This window comes from Scomber scombrus, chromosome 23 (assembly GCF_963691925.1).
Source record: "Scomber scombrus chromosome 23, fScoSco1.1, whole genome shotgun sequence".
NCBI lineage: Eukaryota > Metazoa > Chordata > Actinopteri > Scombriformes > Scombridae > Scomber > Scomber scombrus.
The window spans coordinates 15,424,545-15,443,076 of record NC_084992.1 but is presented as its reverse complement, the minus strand read 5'-3'; the positions used below and the strand labels follow the sequence as shown (position 1 = coordinate 15,443,076).

At 38.5% G+C, this 18,532-nt stretch overlaps 3 protein-coding genes across 3 annotated transcripts in view; 2 read left to right on the top strand and 1 right to left on the bottom strand.

Moving 5' to 3' along the window:
* Positions 1 to 233, top strand: part of LOC134006288 (collagen alpha-1(XXV) chain) — a 141,896-nt gene extending 141,663 nt beyond the window's left edge. Inside the window, exon 37 of the mRNA XM_062445374.1 lies at positions 207 to 233. Coding sequence (XP_062301358.1) covers positions 207 to 233 — 27 coding nt within the window. The remainder of the gene's footprint in view (positions 1 to 206) is intronic.
* Positions 234 to 4,547: 4,314 nt separating this feature from the next.
* Positions 4,548 to 13,967, top strand: etnppl (ethanolamine-phosphate phospho-lyase). The gene is made up of 13 exons (XM_062444347.1): positions 4,548 to 4,685; positions 5,155 to 5,273; positions 5,852 to 6,011; positions 7,158 to 7,232; positions 7,443 to 7,536; positions 9,221 to 9,337; positions 10,175 to 10,257; positions 10,707 to 10,932; positions 11,594 to 11,748; positions 12,131 to 12,220; positions 13,220 to 13,350; positions 13,510 to 13,580; positions 13,787 to 13,967. Exons 1-13 carry the CDS (start codon positions 4,627 to 4,629, stop codon positions 13,895 to 13,897), a joined length of 1,491 nt encoding a protein of 496 aa, XP_062300331.1. The 5' UTR covers positions 4,548 to 4,626; the 3' UTR covers positions 13,898 to 13,967.
* Positions 13,968 to 16,260: 2,293 nt separating this feature from the next.
* Positions 16,261 to 18,122, bottom strand: ostc (oligosaccharyltransferase complex subunit). Its single transcript, XM_062445107.1, has 4 exons — positions 17,917 to 18,122; positions 17,405 to 17,498; positions 17,097 to 17,294; positions 16,261 to 16,928 (listed from the first exon to the last, which is right to left on the bottom strand). Exons 1-4 carry the CDS (start codon positions 18,053 to 18,055, stop codon positions 16,910 to 16,912), a joined length of 450 nt encoding a protein of 149 aa, XP_062301091.1. The 5' UTR covers positions 18,056 to 18,122; the 3' UTR covers positions 16,261 to 16,909.
* Between the last annotated feature and the right edge of the window lie 410 nt (positions 18,123 to 18,532).

The window sequence follows — 18,532 nt, the reverse complement described above, 5'->3', positions numbered from 1 at the left end:
TTGCACCCCTGACCTTGCAAAAGCATGAGTAGTGTACTGAAACTATATTTATATGTATTGTACATACATGTCACTGTTTTGTGGTTGCATCATGGCTTCTGCAGAAAAGAAAAAACAACACTAACATTTATGTTAAAAACAAAACAAAAAAAAACAAGCCCAGAGCTCTGAATTAGTAACTTTTGCTTTCCTTTAATCTTCCCAAGGGAGTCACGCCATGGCTGGTAGCCTGAAAAGAGTTCCAGAAAGTAAAGGTGTTGGTTATTGTTGCTTTATTGGGGTGATGCCTGCAGAGGGGATGATATCAGCAGGTTTTCACTGTTGCACTCGTGTGGCGCAGCATCATCACCAGGTGCGGTGCCTCCAACAGCCACACGTCTCCGGGACGAGAGGGGAGAACTTGGCAGGCTCGCTGCACTGATTGGGAAAACAAATTAGGCTCGGATTTGAGATCGGACATCCCCGTGTTCAGAGGAAGTCCCGAACACGGGGATAGATTCTGCAGGAGAGTTGCTAAGAGTCTCATCGGTCTCCATAGAGATCAGCTGGAGCGTCTGCCTCTCCTATAAGGCGACGCTTTGAGGTCTACTGAGAGCGTTGATAGAATGCAATCATGTTTTGTTCTTTATTTTTTTTGTTTCTTTTTGCTCTCATTCTTAAACATTGTTTGTATTTTGTGTATAATAGCCTTCGGTGCCTCAAGCCTTTATTCATTCCTTTATCAGAAATGTACGACTTTATATCATATTTTGAATTACTGGAATGGTGTTGATTTCAGAAGGGTAAGCTTTGTTTGGTGTAAAAAAAAAAAAAAAAGAAAGTTGTGAGTATTGAAAAGACACACATTGCGCACTGTTTTTCATATGAATCAAGCATTATTTTTTACAGGATGTTGAAACAGGATGTAGGTTGAAGCTTCACCTGAGTGTACTGTAAGATTGCATCCATCTTGACTGTACAGCCATTGATCTTACTCATGATTTTGAAGAAGCTCACATCCAGCAGCAAATATGCTACTTGTCCACTCTGGACTTGTCATGATGGGATGTTATTTGTACATTGTTGTCAATTCACTGCATGTACACAATATATTACTTATGGGTTTCTTATATATTGAAAAAAAAAGCATTGATTTAGAGGTGCGTCAGAAGGTTTTGTTTCACGTGGTGTAGAGGTTCCTTTCAGCTCTAAACAAGCAACAATCCCATTTAAGTGAGCAGTATTTACAATAACTGGTATTTTAGATGTTGCATATTAAAGAAGATTATGTTGACAATCTCAGTTAGAATAAACTGCTCTTTTTATCTCAATTATCGTCTTAAATGAAATAGAAATCACGTATTCAGCACAGGAAAAGCTCACTTTGTTCATATCTGTTCATAGGTCAGTTTCCATTGATTAACTACAGTTTAACTGGTGGCCAGTTTTGTCACATTCCATAACAGTAACAGATGGAGCAAAAACAAGGAGCAGTGGATTAATTCAGCATTTATTTTTTTACCACAGTCAGTTGATCATTTCATGTTCATTATTTTCAGATTGCCTTCTGACATAGTAGGTGCTATGCAAGGTGATACTCACGGTACTTGTTTTCTTCAACATTAGAAATATGCATGAGTGACTTACTGTAAGGACAGACATGAAAAACCAACATTTTGTTGTGATGTAGCAGCAACCACAGGTGGATTGAAGAGGATTTATTTCCATATGGTTTTTGTTTGTACAGTTCATCTCATCAGTATAAGGAATTGATGCACATCTGTATAGATAATAATGGTGCTATCTGATAGTAGGTCAACAACAGTTTAGTTGATGCGCGCTACCAGTGGCAAGAACTACACAACAGGTTTCTTTATTGTTGTTGGGGTTTTATGTATGTAAGTTGTTTTTTTGTGCATATATTTGTGTATTTGTCTCAGTATTTTAAGTGGTACATTATTTATTTTTCTATAATTTCTTAAATGAAGGCATTTTTTTGGTTCTAAACAGCATTCCTTTCAGTTGTTTTGACTTTTCATGTCAGTTTCCACGGCTTCTCTGTTGATAATATGAAGAATTTTGGATCATGAAGTAGTTATGCAAATGGAACAGAGTGAAGGAGGTTGGTCATTTACACATTACAGACCCGTGTGTATTCACTGTGCATTAACTTCAGCTTATAGGCCTTATCATGGAGTACATCTGCTTTTATTTAATTTTGTGTGTCAAAAAGCTAACTATGACAACAAAGTACTGATGGCCTGGATGCTGGACAGGCCCAGCCAATGCAAATAGTGGAGTTAAATATCACAGCTTTTTCTCACGTTTTCTCTTCTCGCTCTCTCTCTTTCTATCTATCTCTCTCTCTCTCTCTCTCTCTCTCTCTCTCTCTCTCTCTCTCTCTCTCTCTCTCTCTCTCTCTCTCTCTCTCTCTCTCTCTCTCTCTCTCTCTCTCTCTCTCTCTCTCTCTCTCTCTCTCTCTCTCTCTCTCTCTCTCTCTCTGTCTTTGCATTGAATGTAGTTTGATATATGTATAGTGGATTATTAATGTACTGTTGAAATGTGTGCTCATTTGACAAGAAGTGCAATTTAAACCTTGGTTCATGCGTGTAGCATCAAATGCAGCTCAAATTTCACATAATTGTGATTTGTATAGCTCCATTTGTTCAATCATGCTACCCTGTATACCACTACCTGTATAAAAAAAAGAAGAAAAAAGACAAAGAAACAAATGTAAACATGGACCTTTCATTAAATCTCAAATTTGATTGGTTTATTTTTGTCTCAGATACTGTCCCTTTACTTAAGTATTTCCATTACTTACTATTTACTAAGTTTTTGCAAAGTTTTTTTTTTTTTTTTAATTCTGTGTTTTGATTTCCAGCCTTTGTTACAGTATTTGTTCTCACAAGGTGCTGTATCTTTAGCATGTGCAGCTAATTTTTTTATTGATTTTTTTAATTGATTGATTATTTTTGGTTGATTGTTGTGTGTTTCCTTGTTAAGATTTCAGATTTTTTTTAAATTCTGCTAATAGCAGAAGTGCCAAAATATTTCAAAGGTTTATTTCTGTTTCAGCATTAGCAGAGGTGGTCAGAGGTTCCAAAGTGACTCGCTAATATCCCACATCTGTGTTATAGAAACATGAGTCATGTTCCTCTAAAGAGACATCCATGAACCGCATTTCACTCATTAAAATAGCTGGGGTATAACTAATTTAGTCACATCAGCATTATTCATCTAGATTATGCTGAAAGATTCTCGTCTCTTCTGTCATCCTCCAATGCACGACAGCCTTACTGAAATAAGTATTGCCACATTATATCCAAAATCAAATGCAGTCTAAGTACAGGTGCAAACATGCAAAGCAACATCCACTTTGTGACTGATTTGGTTGTGGTGTGTGTTCAGTTTCTGTTCTGCATTTGTATTTCTAATTTTTTACCCACTTGATTAAAGTTTATTTGAAGACCATTTTGTTCAAACACTACTATATTTCAAGATGACATTTCATTTGACTGTACTGTTGGAGCCAAATAAACACAGTCTTTCAAATACATCATACAACAGACTTGCCTTTATTGGTGCTTATCACTTTATAACCCTAATGCATGTTGCACATACACAGCTATATACACTGGAGACATAGATGCAATTACTGCAAAAATACGACTTTTGCATGTGTTCTTTGTGCATTTTAGCAGTTTAGTAGTAGCTGTGTGTTTGTGTAGTTACAAGCCGGGTAAAACACAAATCAGTTACAAATGACAAATGCACATACATTATGTAAAAGGATTTTTTTTTTTACAAGAATGGATTAAAGTAAAAATTAAAATATGGCAGGATTCAGCATCCATGAGTGCATTTACTAATATAGTAAAATATTTACTAATAAAGTAAATACACTTACTTTCAGTGGAAGTTCTGCATTCAAAAATATTGTTTTAATATAATACAAAAGAGGAACACGTGCATAATACTGTTACTGACTCCTACTGCTGTTTGTTGCAACCCATAGGTTTTATATATATCTTCTTCATCTTAACCTGCAATGTACAGCTGCTTGGGTCACAATAAGATGCTATAAATGGTTGATAACTAATTTATTATAATATAGGAACAATTTGGAAGTTAACAACTTGTGAATAATCTCTGTGGCTGTTTATCCTCCTCCAGCTTTGGGCTACACTTGCCTTGTCATATTTTATAGTTCATCAAGAATTACAGTCAATTACAGCAGTTACAATTTATAGTGAAAACCTATTGAAAACTTGTAAAGTTAGTGGCACCATTATTTAACAAAAGCGGGAATAAGTCGTGGAGTAGAAGAATAAAGTACTTAAGTCGCCCTCAAACTTGTAGCCTAGTAGACTTTAAATGTACTACTTAGACACACACACATAGAGAGAGGGAGTATTTGAAACAGCACAGTGCATAGCTGTTAATGGGCTTTACTCGCTTCTCCACTCACAGCACCTGCAGGTTGTTATAGCTGTAGGTGGCAGCACGAGGGAGCTACACGAGCCGCGGCTCTGTGTGTCGTTGTGCGCACGTGTATAAAGCCGGGCTGCTTATGCTCGAGCAGATCATCTACGAGTCAGCGGGGAGGAAAGAGTGTGCGTCGTCCTCCAGCTGGGTAACATCAGGATGTCTGTGGAAAAAATGGATAAAAAGAAAACTCTCGACTTGAGGAAGAAGCACATTGGGTAAGATAATTGACATTCAGCTGTTCTGTTACGCCACAAAGTTGCTAATAAGGATGACAGATGTTGAGCAATGGCTGTAACATCTCAGCAACTGTACTGAAAAAATGGAAGTAAAAAAATCCTCCTGTCCTTTATCTAGAGACATCCTTTAGACACACACTTAGTTGAAACTTAAGACTTTGGATGTGTTCGACCTAATATGTTGTCTATTTATTTTATATGTATTAGTTATATTGATAAGCTTAGATCAAATTTGAATAGTGTCATTTCATTTGGATTTGAAATACTTTGTCACAGGATTGAAAACATGCAATACTGCAATTACAGTTCATTTGTGCATTGCATAACCACTTTTTGCTACTTATGATATATATTTCTAAGCATTTATGCCACGTTTATCTATTCTGCATAAAAACTGTAGTGTAGAGTGAAAGGCACTTGCACCCATGCCACTATTACTCCTCTATAGGCCATCTTGCAAGATTTTCTTCAGCCATGACCCGATCAAGATTGTGCAAGCCAAAGGCCAGTACATGTATGACGAAAATGGACAGCGCTACCTGGATTGCATCAACAATGTGGCCCATGGTAAACACACAGTTACACACACACACACACACACACACACACACACACACACACACACACACACACACACACACACACACACACACACACACACACACACACACACATGCAAACACTCGTGAGTAGAAAAATATGTTCAGCACATCAGTTCTGTTTTTATACCACTTGGATGTTGTAATTTCCACCAGAAATTACACAAGAGATTTGCTCTCTCTTACAGGTAGGCAGATTTGGAATAAACACTAGAGGCGCTTGACATATTTTAGGCTCTGTTTTCGCTTGAAAGCATGAGCAAAATGACTTGACAAATATACACCTGATATGAAGTGACTAAAGCTGCACTATTGCATGGAGACAGGAATGTAAAGCAGGATGTTTTCTGAGCTACCACATCCAACACTCTTTAATTTCAGAATGTAGCCTCCAATTATGTGCCTTTAATATCAGTTATCATGTTCTGTTTACTTTGGACCACAAATTACAGTGAGATGATGTAATGACTCGCTGGAAAGTGTGTTTTTTTCCTTAACGTGAGGACCAGCTTTAATCCTGTGTTCATCCTTTCCTTGATCTCTCAGTGGGCCACAGTCACCCAGATGTGGTGAAAGCAGGAGCTCAGCAGATGGAACTACTGAACACCAACTCACGTTTCTTGCACGACAACCTTGTGCTGTATGCCCAGAGGCTGCAAGCCACACTGCCTAACAAGCTGTCTGTGTGCTACTTTGTCAACTCTGGGTATGTCTCATATTTGTCAGGAAAGAAAGATCCTAGAGCCAGACTTGTTTTTTACTTAGTCGTGGACCTAAGGGCTAATTATGAACGCACAATACAGATACTGTAGGTTTATTGATTGACAGATGCAGTCAGCCGTTTGATTCATGTCTGGTCTTGTATCTCCTTGAACTTTAACTGTGGACCATCCACAAGAGGAGCAATAAAGCTTTGTGGCAAATTGTTGTGAACACTACATTGCAAGATAAAAGGTTATAGTCCAATCATATACGGCTATCAGACTCATTGTAATCAATGAAAAACAACGCACATTTTTAGAGATAAAAGAAAATTGTTAGAGCAGAACCTCCTCCACAAACTCAGCCTTCCATTAGTCTGGATTTTCAAGTCTGACAGTTGCTATGATTGAGGAAGAACAACATCAGTATCAGTCTATTTAACAACACCTTAAAAGTTACAATAAAGGTGAAAGTCCCAGATCAGTGCTCCTAGGAAGTGTCTAGACTTTCAAATGAAATAATTATCGCATATTAAAATGCATGATCAGCTTTTTAAGCCTTGATATGGACATCCTAATATGAACCAGCACTGGAGTGTTTACTTATTAACACCACTTGCTGGAGTCCCACAGTGTGAGCAGGATTGATCTGGTCTAAGGTAATAACGTTGTAGATGATGACCCTGATACGCGTAGACTAGACAGATTATTTATTAGTGGAAGGGAAATAAATGCTTTTAGAGAAGTTATAAAGCTGACACAGTGTTTGCTGCATTGGACTAAAACATTATTTATGTTAAGCTCTGATGTGGGAACATTTGTGAACCAATTTGGTCTGAAACAACATGTCTGAAGTTGCATAAGGATGTATAAAAATGTTTTTGTGTTCCCATTAGGCACAAATAATATTGCTTATTTAAAAAAAAAAAAGAAAAGGGGAGAGCCATACACTCCTGAATTATAACTCTAGTATTATATTTTATAGCTTCATGATTATGTTTTATGTCTCGATTTAATTACCATTTATTACCTCATATGCACTCATAACTGGAAGTGAAACGTCAAACTGTGTCTGACGTGTTGGTGACTTCGCCTGTGTATTTTGTGGTGATTAAGTAACTGAAAGTAACCCTTGCCCCTTTGAACTTCAGATCTGAAGCCAACGACCTGGCCCTTCGTCTAGTACGTCAGTACAGAGGCCACAAAGATATCATCACCCTCGAAAAGTAAGTGATACTGCTTGGTGATTGTTCAAAAACACCTCCAATGCTGTGCCACATGAGCAAGAAGAACAATAACGAGTGGTGAAAGTGTGGTTATCTAGAGTACTTTGTATCGCCTCTGACTTCATAAAGCCATGTATTTGTAGTCCTCCACTTTATATTGCAATCGAGTGAACTGATTGGGCCCCTGGCTTGTGTTTTCTTTGTTTGCAGCGCGTACCACGGCCACGTCTCATCGCTCATTGACATTAGTCCGTATAAGTTCCACCAGCTGTCAGATGCTGAGCAGAATCAATCTGTCCATGTGGTGAGTGCTTTTTCTCTCCTCATCTGCCTGTTCACACACTATTAAAACACCATGACTCAACTTGCTCTACTGGGCTTTGGCAGGCTACTAAGTGTTCCCACCTGTGCATGCATGAAGCAAGGAAAAAGAGAGAAATTAAGAGATAGCAAAAAAAGTTGGAGGGACTATTGTTCATTTCAGAGGCAAAAAAGGTTTACTTTGCCCCTGAAATACATTCTTAATCAAGTAGGCAGAGAGAGGAATGGAAAGTCAGCTGAAAGGCAGGCTGCTACTGAGCAAACAGCTCCAGCCCACAGTCGTGTGTAGAGGAGATTCTGAGAAAAACACAACTGACTCAAACTACTGCACGACTGTGTCAGGTTCCCATTACTTTTCATAAAGAAACATGACCTTACCCGAAGGCTACCTTTAGAAGCAGGCAGAACAGGATGTTTATTGCCTGGATGTGCTGCCAGAAATGTGCATCAACATGCCGCCATACAGTCAGCAGGGACCAATATGCTTCTAGTATTTTTCCAGCTCTTTTGTTAAATCATGAACATCACTCCTACAAATCATATTCCTGCAATATCTGTAATCAGATAAGTGCTTGATGGTGGTGAAATATGTTTTACTCATTAGTAAAATCAATTTGTTAAACACACATTGTATCTATTTAGTCAATATTTAAAGGGACGGACATGTGTCACACACATACTTCTTAGGTGTGTAAGATACTCAAAATGCAGTTTGGTGAGTAACACTATACATGTGTTTGTTTCCAAGAAAACACCATAGGGCACCTTTAAGCTCGAGTGACTAAACCTCCCACGGACTCCAGAGTGAACAGATACCTGTGACAAGACAAGTTAAAAACAGACGTTTGCTTTGCTCTGTTCCTTGATAGCATTCGATAGGGGAGCTTGTGGAATACCCAGCTCTAGTGTTACATACCAAAGGTGGGGCTGTTTTCGCCAGCTTGCATAATTTATTAATGACCGTTCACTAAAGGAATCAAGGTGTGGTTCAGATGCTGGCAACTGCAGCCTTTGCTTACTGCTTCAAGGGCTGACCAATATCTGACCCCAGAACAGCCTGAGTGAAATGTAAACACTAATGATAACACAATTCTGGCCTCTCTGCAGTTTTTCCACTCAGATGTGCTTGTTTATCACATTAATCTTCTGATGAATAACCCTCTGCTAATATAACATTTAGAAATGTAACAAAATTAAAGTCCATCCATCCATCCATCCATCCACCTACAGCTTATATGACATGTCACAGTGACATCAGACTGAGTAAGGAAACCCAGACATCCTTCAACCTGGCAACGCCTTCCAGCTCTTCTTGGGAAATCCCAAGGCATTCCCAGGCCAGAAGAGATATGCAATCCCTCCAGTGTGTTCTGGGTCTGCCCTAGGGTCCCTTATCAGTTGGACGTGCCTGAAACACTGCCAGAGGGAGGCGTCCTCTTGACGTGTTCCAGGGAAATAAATACTTTTGTTTAAATGACTGTTTTCTGAGATGCTGCTGGAGCTGTCTCACTACTGTGCACAATTTATTTCAATTTCTTTTGCCTGAATTCTCTTTTAGTATACTTAACGTTGCCGCTTCTTCTCAATAAATTACAGAGTTAGTATATATAGCATGTGGTTGGTGAATCTGTTTTAGTAATCATCTCAATGTCTTGTCCCCTTCACAGGCCCCGAGCCCAGATGTATACAGAGGTAAATACAGAGCGAACCACCCTGATCCTGCAACAGCATATGCAGATGACGTCAAAGGCATCATAGACAAAGCCCATGAGAAAGGAGGCAAGGTACAGTTTGTGTGTGATACTGTTGTAGCACACAGTATGGTCACATGTATTGATGGTTTGATGTGTTTTCTGAAGTTTTTTTTTATTCCAGAAATTTGGTGTTACTCGTCACTTGCCTTACAGATTGAAGTCCATGATAGTGTAGATGTCAATAATACAGGACCCACACAATTATTTTACAATAAAGCCCTGGGTTCCATGGATGGTAACTGGCGTCTACTGTATGAGTTGCCTTGTTTTATCTACAAGTACTCATGTGATTTTCCGCCTTTCCCCTTTTTCTCCCCCCTCTCTCCTCTTTCACTGTTTCTCCAAATTCTCAGGTTCAGGCCAAAGACTTGGACGTAAAGGGTCAAATACCAGATCCAACCTTGTGTAGGGACTCTTAATGTGCAAGCTTGTTGGCTCTTTATCCAGTGTTCAAAAGCACAACCGTGCTCCATGCTTCCAGTGGCAAGAAGGACGGGATTTCAACCCAGAGATTATACAGAATGACTTTTGCAGTTTCTAATGGAACTTGTTGCAGATGTGCGTCAAGAGGAAGAAACCAAAATGAATAATGACTGCACAGTAACAAATTCACCTCTTTCTGTGATACATTGTATATTGCACCATGCTGATCTTATAAAATACAGAACTGTCAAGAAATGTTAATTTTTCTCCACAGTGACCTACATTAACCTCTGCCCCAAACATTTTGTAAGGGCTTCTCTTTTGGTTGAACAGTGAACTTATGAAAGAGGAAAGTCTACAGGTCAAAGATGCCAGGACTCCTCCTCTTTCCCATTTAATCAGCCCGGATCTGGATTGGACCTGATCTGTTTTTCTCTTGTGCAGATTGCTGCTTTTATTGCCGAGTCATTGCAGAGTTGTGGTGGGCAAGTCATTCCCCCTGTGGGCTACTTCCAACAAGTGGCAAAGTATGTACCCAAAAAATGGAGCAGATTCATTCATGTTCATACTGAGGGTTATTGTACTATAGGGTCTTTTCTTTGCTACTCAAAATCAGCTAAGTATGAGCAAAATGCAGAGAGCTGTCATTGTGACATGATTTACTGAATGCAAAGTATGTTAAGCACGTGTTGAGGCCAAGTTAAGCACGTGTAGAGTGTACTTTTTTTTTGCATACTGCCAAAAATGCCTTAAGCAATAAACAAAAGTACACACCCTTTGACAACATTGTAGCACCTGTATTTAATGTTTCCAAATGAATGGATTCACAATAATTGCGCAAGGCACGTGCTTCTTGAGAATGTACTCTATAGAGAAACCTCTTGTGTCTGGTGCACTGTTTCATGTGAGCCTGTGCCTGGTTGAGTGAGTCATTTGAGATTAATACTGTGCCTCTGGATTCTTCTGCCCTCTGCAGACATGTCCGTAAGGCTGGGGGCCTTTTCATCGCTGATGAAGTCCAAGTGGGTTTCGGGCGTGTTGGCTCCAAATTCTGGGCCTTCCAGCTTCAGGGAGAAGACTTCGTGCCTGACATTGTCACAATGGGAAAGCCAATTGGCAACGGCCACCCCATGTCATGTGTGGTCACTACCAAAGAGGTGGCAGAGGCCTTCATGACATCTGGAATGGAGTATTTCAACACAGTAAGTGTATTATATGATTATGCAAGTGATATAATAAAAAGTAAAAGTTTTTACCAGCCCTCTGCAACATATTAACTGTATTGTTGATATTAAATGTTCCACTTTTTCCTTTTTTTCTTATGTAGCTTATTGTGTAGCTATTACAAACAGACAAAAACAGATTCCTGACAACACATTCATCTTTGCCTTTTCTTTGAATCTGAGCAGAAATGTCACTGACCTGACCTCATCCTTGACATAAAGTTCTTGTCCATATTTGCTAAGCGCATCAACACATCTGTTTTCCAGATTACGTGGAAAAATACATTCTGTTCAAGCCAGTTTTTTTTTTCTTTTCTTGCATTGACAGTCTCAGATTACAGTTATTTCCTGTGAAAGGAAACGTTGGGATAATAATGCAAATATTAGAGTTTCTTGTCATATTTTTTCAGGTAGTTTGCAGCAGTTTGGATCTTTTCCTGTCACAAAAAGTAGTGGAGTTGAATGTGTTGAAGCATTTGTTTATCATTTAGTCTGTTGTTATGACTTCTCATCTGACATTAGCAAGTCTGCTATATGTTTAATGCAAATTGGCTCGTCTTCCCAGAAGTAGATTTCTTAGCTGGTGTAAAGCTAACCTTGGTGTAATCTTTCCTCTGTGTGCGGGTTTTAAATTTCTCAGTTTGGTGGTAACCCAGTGTCGTGTGCCATCGGTCTAGCCGTCCTAGACGTGATTGAGAAAGAAGATCTCCAGGGTAATGCACTGCGTGTGGGGGGATACCTGACCAATCTGCTGGAAAAGCAGAAAGAGAAGCATGCACTGGTCGGAGATATCAGGTGAGCAACCACACACGCACACACACACACACAGCTACAGTAATTCAGTGACTCTACAATAGATATTTTGGCATCAGCTGCTCTTGCAGTGAAGCATTTGCACAGCACTTCTCAGTGATGGACAGTTAAACATTGTAGGCGATTTTGTGACATATTTACTTTGGATTTAGAGTTAATACACTTAACTTTTTATGTCATAGTGACTAGTGCTCATGCTAAATGCCCAGTTCTTGACGTCAATTGTTGCACTGCTGCACAAAACATGTCACTAGGAATACATTTTAACTTTAAAGGTTTCAATTGATTACGGTGATCCAGATTTTCCTGTGGTTGTGAAGAAAGAAAAACTAAAAAAAATTAATTTTTGTCCAAAATCCTGCAGGGGTTGTGGTCTGTTTGTTGGGATGGAGCTTGTGAGGGACAGGTTGAAGCTCACTCCTGCTACAGCAGAGGCCCAGGAAGTCATATATAAGTAAGTGTAAATGTCACAACTCAGATTAATGAACAAATACCACGCCTCATACCTTCCTCAATTCCTCAGAGGTAGTATTTAAGGCACACCTCATCTGCTCCTCTCTTTTATGTCTCAGACGCTATGCTTCTGTAATGATATTTCACAACAGACACTGTATTTACAAGACTCCAAACCTGAGCTTCTAGTTCCAATGTTATGATAGTTATGGTACACTGGAAACAATCTTTCATCACATAAAAGGAATGTCAGCTTATGGGGGGTTAATAAAGTGGAAATGTAAAAGTTGCATCACATACACTCTTGTGTATAATTGAAGTTTGGGCTCATTATAGTCTTCTTGTTAGTACCTATGAATTATATTTCATTTATGTAGAAAATTTCATATACACCCTTTGAAATCAATACCAGCATATTAAGCCATTTATAAATTATGACATCACTCAGTCTGGTTTCACACATATTGGACTTGTATCTAATTAGCTTATTGGTCGTTCCTCCTGTGGTTAAAAAGGTGTGTTCATGAATTAAATCACAATAATGTACTTCCAATGTACTGAAAACCTGACTCTTAGGTTCTGTGATGCATGATTGGACTAAAAGATTAGAGGTATTTTATGACTTTTCTACTTACTCCTTATTACAAGGAGTGATAAAAAAAAACATGATCTGAAGATTTTACTGAATTTTCATATCAGTCATATGAAGGATACAGCTGAATTCTCAATATCTGACATCAAGAGTCAACATCAGCTCAGCATTTTAGAAACAAAATGTTTTCACTGCAATACATTTTTTTCCCACAGTAGACATTTTCATTGTACATTTAGTTGAGCTCTGTGGCTTTCTGGACACCAGCATGAAACAGAACCATCGTTAATGTTATTAGTAACACCTGTGCTCTTCCTGCTGTGAAGAAAAGGCCTGTTACTGGCCATTTTGCCATTTTAAATCACTCGACCTCCTTCAGAGTGCAAAATAATTCTTCTTTTGTCCCAGGCTAAAGGAACAACACATCCTCCTTAGTGCTGACGGACCTCATCGCAACGTGCTCAAATTTAAGCCCCCAATGTGCTTCAGTACGGAGGACGCGGACCTGGTGGTGGAGAAAATCGACCACATTCTCACAGGTACTTAACATTGTCTCATTGTGCTCTGCATGATGGTGATGCTCAAACTGGCTGAGCCTACTCTGGCTTACTCACTGTTTAAAAAACGAGGGTGTATGATGATCGCGTACAGTCGCTGAAAGAGCTCTCAATCATGTGTGCTATGTTGTCTGTTTCCAGAAATTGAAGCAGCATTAGGCTTGAAGTCTTCCAACTTATTGAGTGTAGAGAACGACAGCGGTAAAAGAAAGGTAAGTTTAACTCTGCTGATTATCAGAACACTACATTTTTTATTTCACTTATTCCCCAATGAGTAGCCCATCAAATCTTTCAATTCAGAGGGAAAATAAATAATAGTCATGTGTTTTGATGCAGAAAGTACAAAAGATCTGTCTAGATTTCCTCAATTTCCACTGATTTTCACTTCAATTCTATTTGTTCATGGTTTTATCCCAAGCTGCCCACTGATGAAAATGGACATCAGTCTCAAAATGGGTCCGTGCACAGCAGAGGGAGCGGTCAACGAGCCCATGAGCAAACCAAACAAAGCAAACGCCCCAGGTCTTAACAGTCAAAGCACTGAAGTGACCCAACATATTCTGTCTATGTGATAACAGACACTATAAACTTTATAGGTGTATAGGTATAAAAACAGTGGTGCCTTAACACGTAATCCAATTAATGTTTTTAAAATGATTAATGATGTTATATGCTGTATATCTACGTGATTGCAGTCTCTTCTCAGGTATTTTTTTTTAAACTACACTGAGGAATTATGCCACTTGTTGCGTGACATGCCAACATTCACTTAACTGTGATTTTCAGGGATCAAAACATGTACATGTCAATCATAAAATGTTGTCTTAATGGCTTTAACATTAAAATACTGCTTTCCTGATTTTAATCATTGTCCCAATGTAGTTGAAGGTATGGAACAATATTATTTGTATTGAATTAAACTAAATATTGCATGCGATTCTACTTTGATGCACAAGGGGAAATTCTGACCCTAATCGCTGCCTTCTAGGAGGCCAACTTGAATGAAATGCATGTGTATTATTCACCACATGAAAGTGGAAAGTAGCTCTACTGAGTATATTCTGTTGGTTTTCAATCTTATCCCACTCTGTCGCAACCAAACAAGCATGGACACTGTTTGACAAGTCTGCAATTATTTACCAATGTTCCCATGTTCCTCATTAACAGAGACTGGACATGGTTTCCAAAAAGAGTTTACTTGTAGAGCGTTCAGTAAGACAGACCCTTTGGTGCCTAAAGAAAAACAAATGGAGTGGAGTACTGCACATCTATGGTGAATATTAAAAAAAAAAAAAAAAGATCAAAATGTTCTTAAGTCTCAGGAGACACATAGTTGACCAAAGTCTCGGAACATGCTCCATAATGTGGAGAGACAGACAGGAGGCATTAGGCCTACTCATCACAGTGTGTGAAGAAAGTGCCATCCAGTATACTAAACCATCAGGCAGCCCACAACAATGAAGGAAGGACTGACCAAATATTTGATTTTATGTGGCTGTTTTTGTCTCCAGTCATACATATTTATTTACTCTCATTGACAATTGGTTCTTAGATGAGGGGGAAGAAAAAGGAATGCATTTTAGAAAAATTGGTATGATGGAGTGGAAAAATGAAGCAAATATTTTTCTATGGAGAAGAAAAGAGCAGTGCAGTTTTGGTATAGCATCTTGTAAAAGTAGACTAAACACTTTTAAATTAAAATTAAACAACATACACAGGATCTTTATAGCTTGTGGTTTAAATATGTATATTAAGAGGAGCATTGTGCTATAGATTGAAGTGACAGTGTTTAGGGTACTGCACTTTAAGACGGCTTTCCTAGTGGTTGTGCAATATTTATAATTTTTGTAAGTAGTGGTAAGCAATTCCATTACTTCAATTTCCTAATTATTTTCAGCATTGATTAAGCTTGAATTTTTGTAATGTAATATCTCTGTAGCATCCCGTGTACAGTATTTGGACCCTGGGAAGTACAGTGAACTGCATCTCCCATGTGTACTTGTATAGTAGAGCACAGCTCTAGTTGTCATTAAAAGCTGTGGGATTCACATTTGTCATGATGGAAGCTTGGCTTTATCATTAAATACTACATTGGACCAAAAGGTGCAAACATTTCTTTCTCCATATTTGAATTTTTTTCCCGTCTTGCATGAGTGCAGTGTCATTTTCGAAAGTAATGACTAATAATGCTTAGTAATGCTCTCATACAGTATAAACATGTAACACTGAACATGTTCAACACAGCTGGAAAAACACAATGTTAGTCCTTCCCTCAACCAGAATATATGTTTATGTCTTAAACAACCCCATTACCTGCAGACGGTAACAGATGGTGTTTTCATCATGCTCAGCAGTCCTTAGCATATGTAATGGGGTGTGCTGCTTAGTGTTAAGCCTTATAGTAATAACTATGAAGAGCCATGTAGATCTTAGTTTGCTCTTAGTGTTTCTAGTCTGTAGTTTTGACCTAAGAGCAAGTAACTAATTTCTACTATAGTATTTTTAACTGTACAATCTACAATTACCATAAGATAATTATAACCTAGTAACTTTGGAGCATAGAATGGATAACAATGACTAATTTATTTCTATGAACATATGATTGGCAAAAGATCTGTATTTTGAGGCTGTCAGTAGTGGCCTTTAGTTACTTTTTAATGTAATGCAGCTGACCACAAAACTCTGCTTGGTCGGTCTATAGCGCCACCTTCTGGAGGTCAAATTATGTTGCCAAAGTAGTGTATATGAAACAGGCTACTAAACACTAGGGAGTCATGTTACTCCTTGTCCAATTTTGTTCTTAATACAATATTGTAAACTTTTACAGTAGAAATTAATCCTAAATTAGTTTGATAGTTGACAATTCACATACATAAGACAACTGCAAGGAACTCTGAAAAGGAAGATTTATTTCACCATCTCGTACAAAAATGCAACTGTGACAGGTTCAAGGCATTTTCAAGAACTGCTTTACAAAAAACAAACAACTTAAACAGTATTGAGAGTCCCCTCTAAATGATTTACAGTGCTAATCAATTCCAAATCAATGGCTCCATCCCAATTATGTCCAGTGACTTCCTTTCCTTTTTCTTCTGAGACATTTTCTCCTACTGCATAATATTTCCAGGTTGTCAGTAAAATGAAAATTGTGTCCTCTAGATTAAACATACTGAAAACAATGAGTTTTGCAGTTTTCCTGGTTTTATCAAAGAAACAACACATCTGGTAATGATGTGCCAGTAATGCATGTGGCAATATAGAGGATAAGCATTAGTGTTGAATTTAACACTGCACAGGGAGAAAAGGAGAGGAAAGGAGGTCACTGATTACAAATAAGACACAGCCAGTGTCAGACTGTCAGTACAGCCGGGACTATTTTCTTGAGCAAGGTCAGTGCTTTCAGTCCTTAATTGTTGTTGGTTATATCAAAGGTTGAGTTAATCCATATTTTTTTACTGCCTGTTTGGCCCTCTTCCACCTTATTTATGATGCCTTCTGTCCATCCAAATCATCTGTCAAATGATGCGTGTTGTCTGCGCTTTTAGCCCATGAGGTATCCACTGAAAAAAAAGCAAACTTATTTGTAAAGACTGACCAAAGAACTACAAAAATGTGAGAGTAGTAGAACTGCAGACTATCATTTGCAATTATCAAAAACAAACAGATTGCTGTTTAAATAGGCAAAGATACACATCTAGATCTTTTGTGGGAGACAAGTATTGACTTACGGCAGCTTCATGCGCATGAACACTCTTGCCATGAAGAAGCTGAGGAGCACGCTAACAAACCCAATGAAGAGCAACAGGAAGCGGTTGAGTTTGGGAATGTTTGGTGCATTGGAACGGTCCAGGATTATGAAGCCCAAGCCTCCCATTGTGAAGAGGAAACTTGAAGCCAGTCCTTCCATAATGTACTGGCCGTTTACTCTGTAAAACAAGTAAACTTGCATTAACTATGCTTTACTTGTACAATATGCAGCTACTTTATAGTTCAAGTTTAGTGAGATGCAAGACGTTCAGGACTGCCTCTGACATACCTGTATGCCAGAAAGGCCACCGGCCGCTGGTGTCCATGCTCATCAGTCATTGAACCCACACTTGGTGGTTCAACTATGACATCGTAGATGATTCCTGTAGTGTCGATAGAAAGTCATTGATTACAGATCAATCAGACTGTAGAACAACTTTCAGTCAGAGTTAGAGCAGTGTTTAAACTCAATGTGCAGACAAATTGTAATGTTAAAAACGACGACAACAACACAATTAGAAGAAAAACCTACACTTTCTCACTGTTGCACTTAGACTATCAGTTTAGAAAAAATGACAAAGATGCATTCAATTAGTGTCTGGTGCTTAGCTTAGCTGTAACGTTAGCCTCCTCTCTCGTCTACTATGGTAACAGCCTACTTGTGAGCTATAAGAAGCTGATTTACAAGTGCAACCAAAGCCTTTATCTATCCGCCCTTTTTACATTAAAAGAAAGAGCATATGTCGTAGATTAAACGAGAAGTAAGCTAGTTAGCAGTCTTAGCTTAGCAGGTCCGTTTACCTCCAGTGATGAGAAAGTAGGACACAATAACGACCGCATACACCGTCATAGCCGACGGCATATGCAGCCATGACGGTTTCTTCAGTTTTATATTTGGACATTCAAGCACAGAAAACGGTATACTGTATAAAGTCTCCATGGTTTATGAAAATATTGTCCTGTGGCGACTGTGCAGCTGCTGGCTGGAGCTGTGACGTCTGCGTAGCGGCTTGGTTGACGTGTCCCGGAAATACATGCGCATTTTTCTTTTCTGTTTTTTCTCTTTCTTTTTTTTTTGCATAAAGTGTTTAATTAATGGATTTCATTAAGCTATTTTACAGCGAAATTCCTTTAATGAAACCTTACCTTTAAAAAATAATAATAGGATACATAAATACACGTTTAGCCTGCGTCATTACGTCATACTCAACGTGACCGTAATAAAGAAATGACTACACTTGAAATTTTATCACACTAGATTTTGAACATGACCCCAAAATTAATATTGCAATGTCAGTAATGGGATTTTTCTGCAGTTTAAGTATTTACTTTTTACCTTCAAGGCTTTGCATATTTTACTTTGATATGAATTCAGATTGCTATAATTGAAAACTTTTTTGATATTTTTGCCTTTTCT

Coding starts and splice junctions, on each gene's coding strand:
- etnppl (XM_062444347.1), top strand. CDS start 4,627: ATGTCTGTGGAAAAAATGGATAAAAAGAAAACTCTCGACTTGAGGAAG. Junction 4,686..5,154: donor TTGAGGAAGAAGCACATTGG/GTAAGATAATTG, acceptor ACTCCTCTATAG/GCCATCTTGCAAGATTTTCT. Junction 7,233..7,442: donor GATATCATCACCCTCGAAAA/GTAAGTGATACT, acceptor CTTTGTTTGCAG/CGCGTACCACGGCCACGTCT.
- ostc (XM_062445107.1), bottom strand. CDS start 18,055: ATGGAGACTTTATACAGTATACCGTTTTCTGTGCTTGAATGTCCAAAT. Junction 17,499..17,916: donor CTACTTTCTCATCACTGGAG/GTAAACGGACCT, acceptor TCGACACTACAG/GAATCATCTACGATGTCATA. Junction 17,295..17,404: donor GTGGCCTTTCTGGCATACAG/GTATGTCAGAGG, acceptor CTTGTTTTACAG/AGTAAACGGCCAGTACATTA.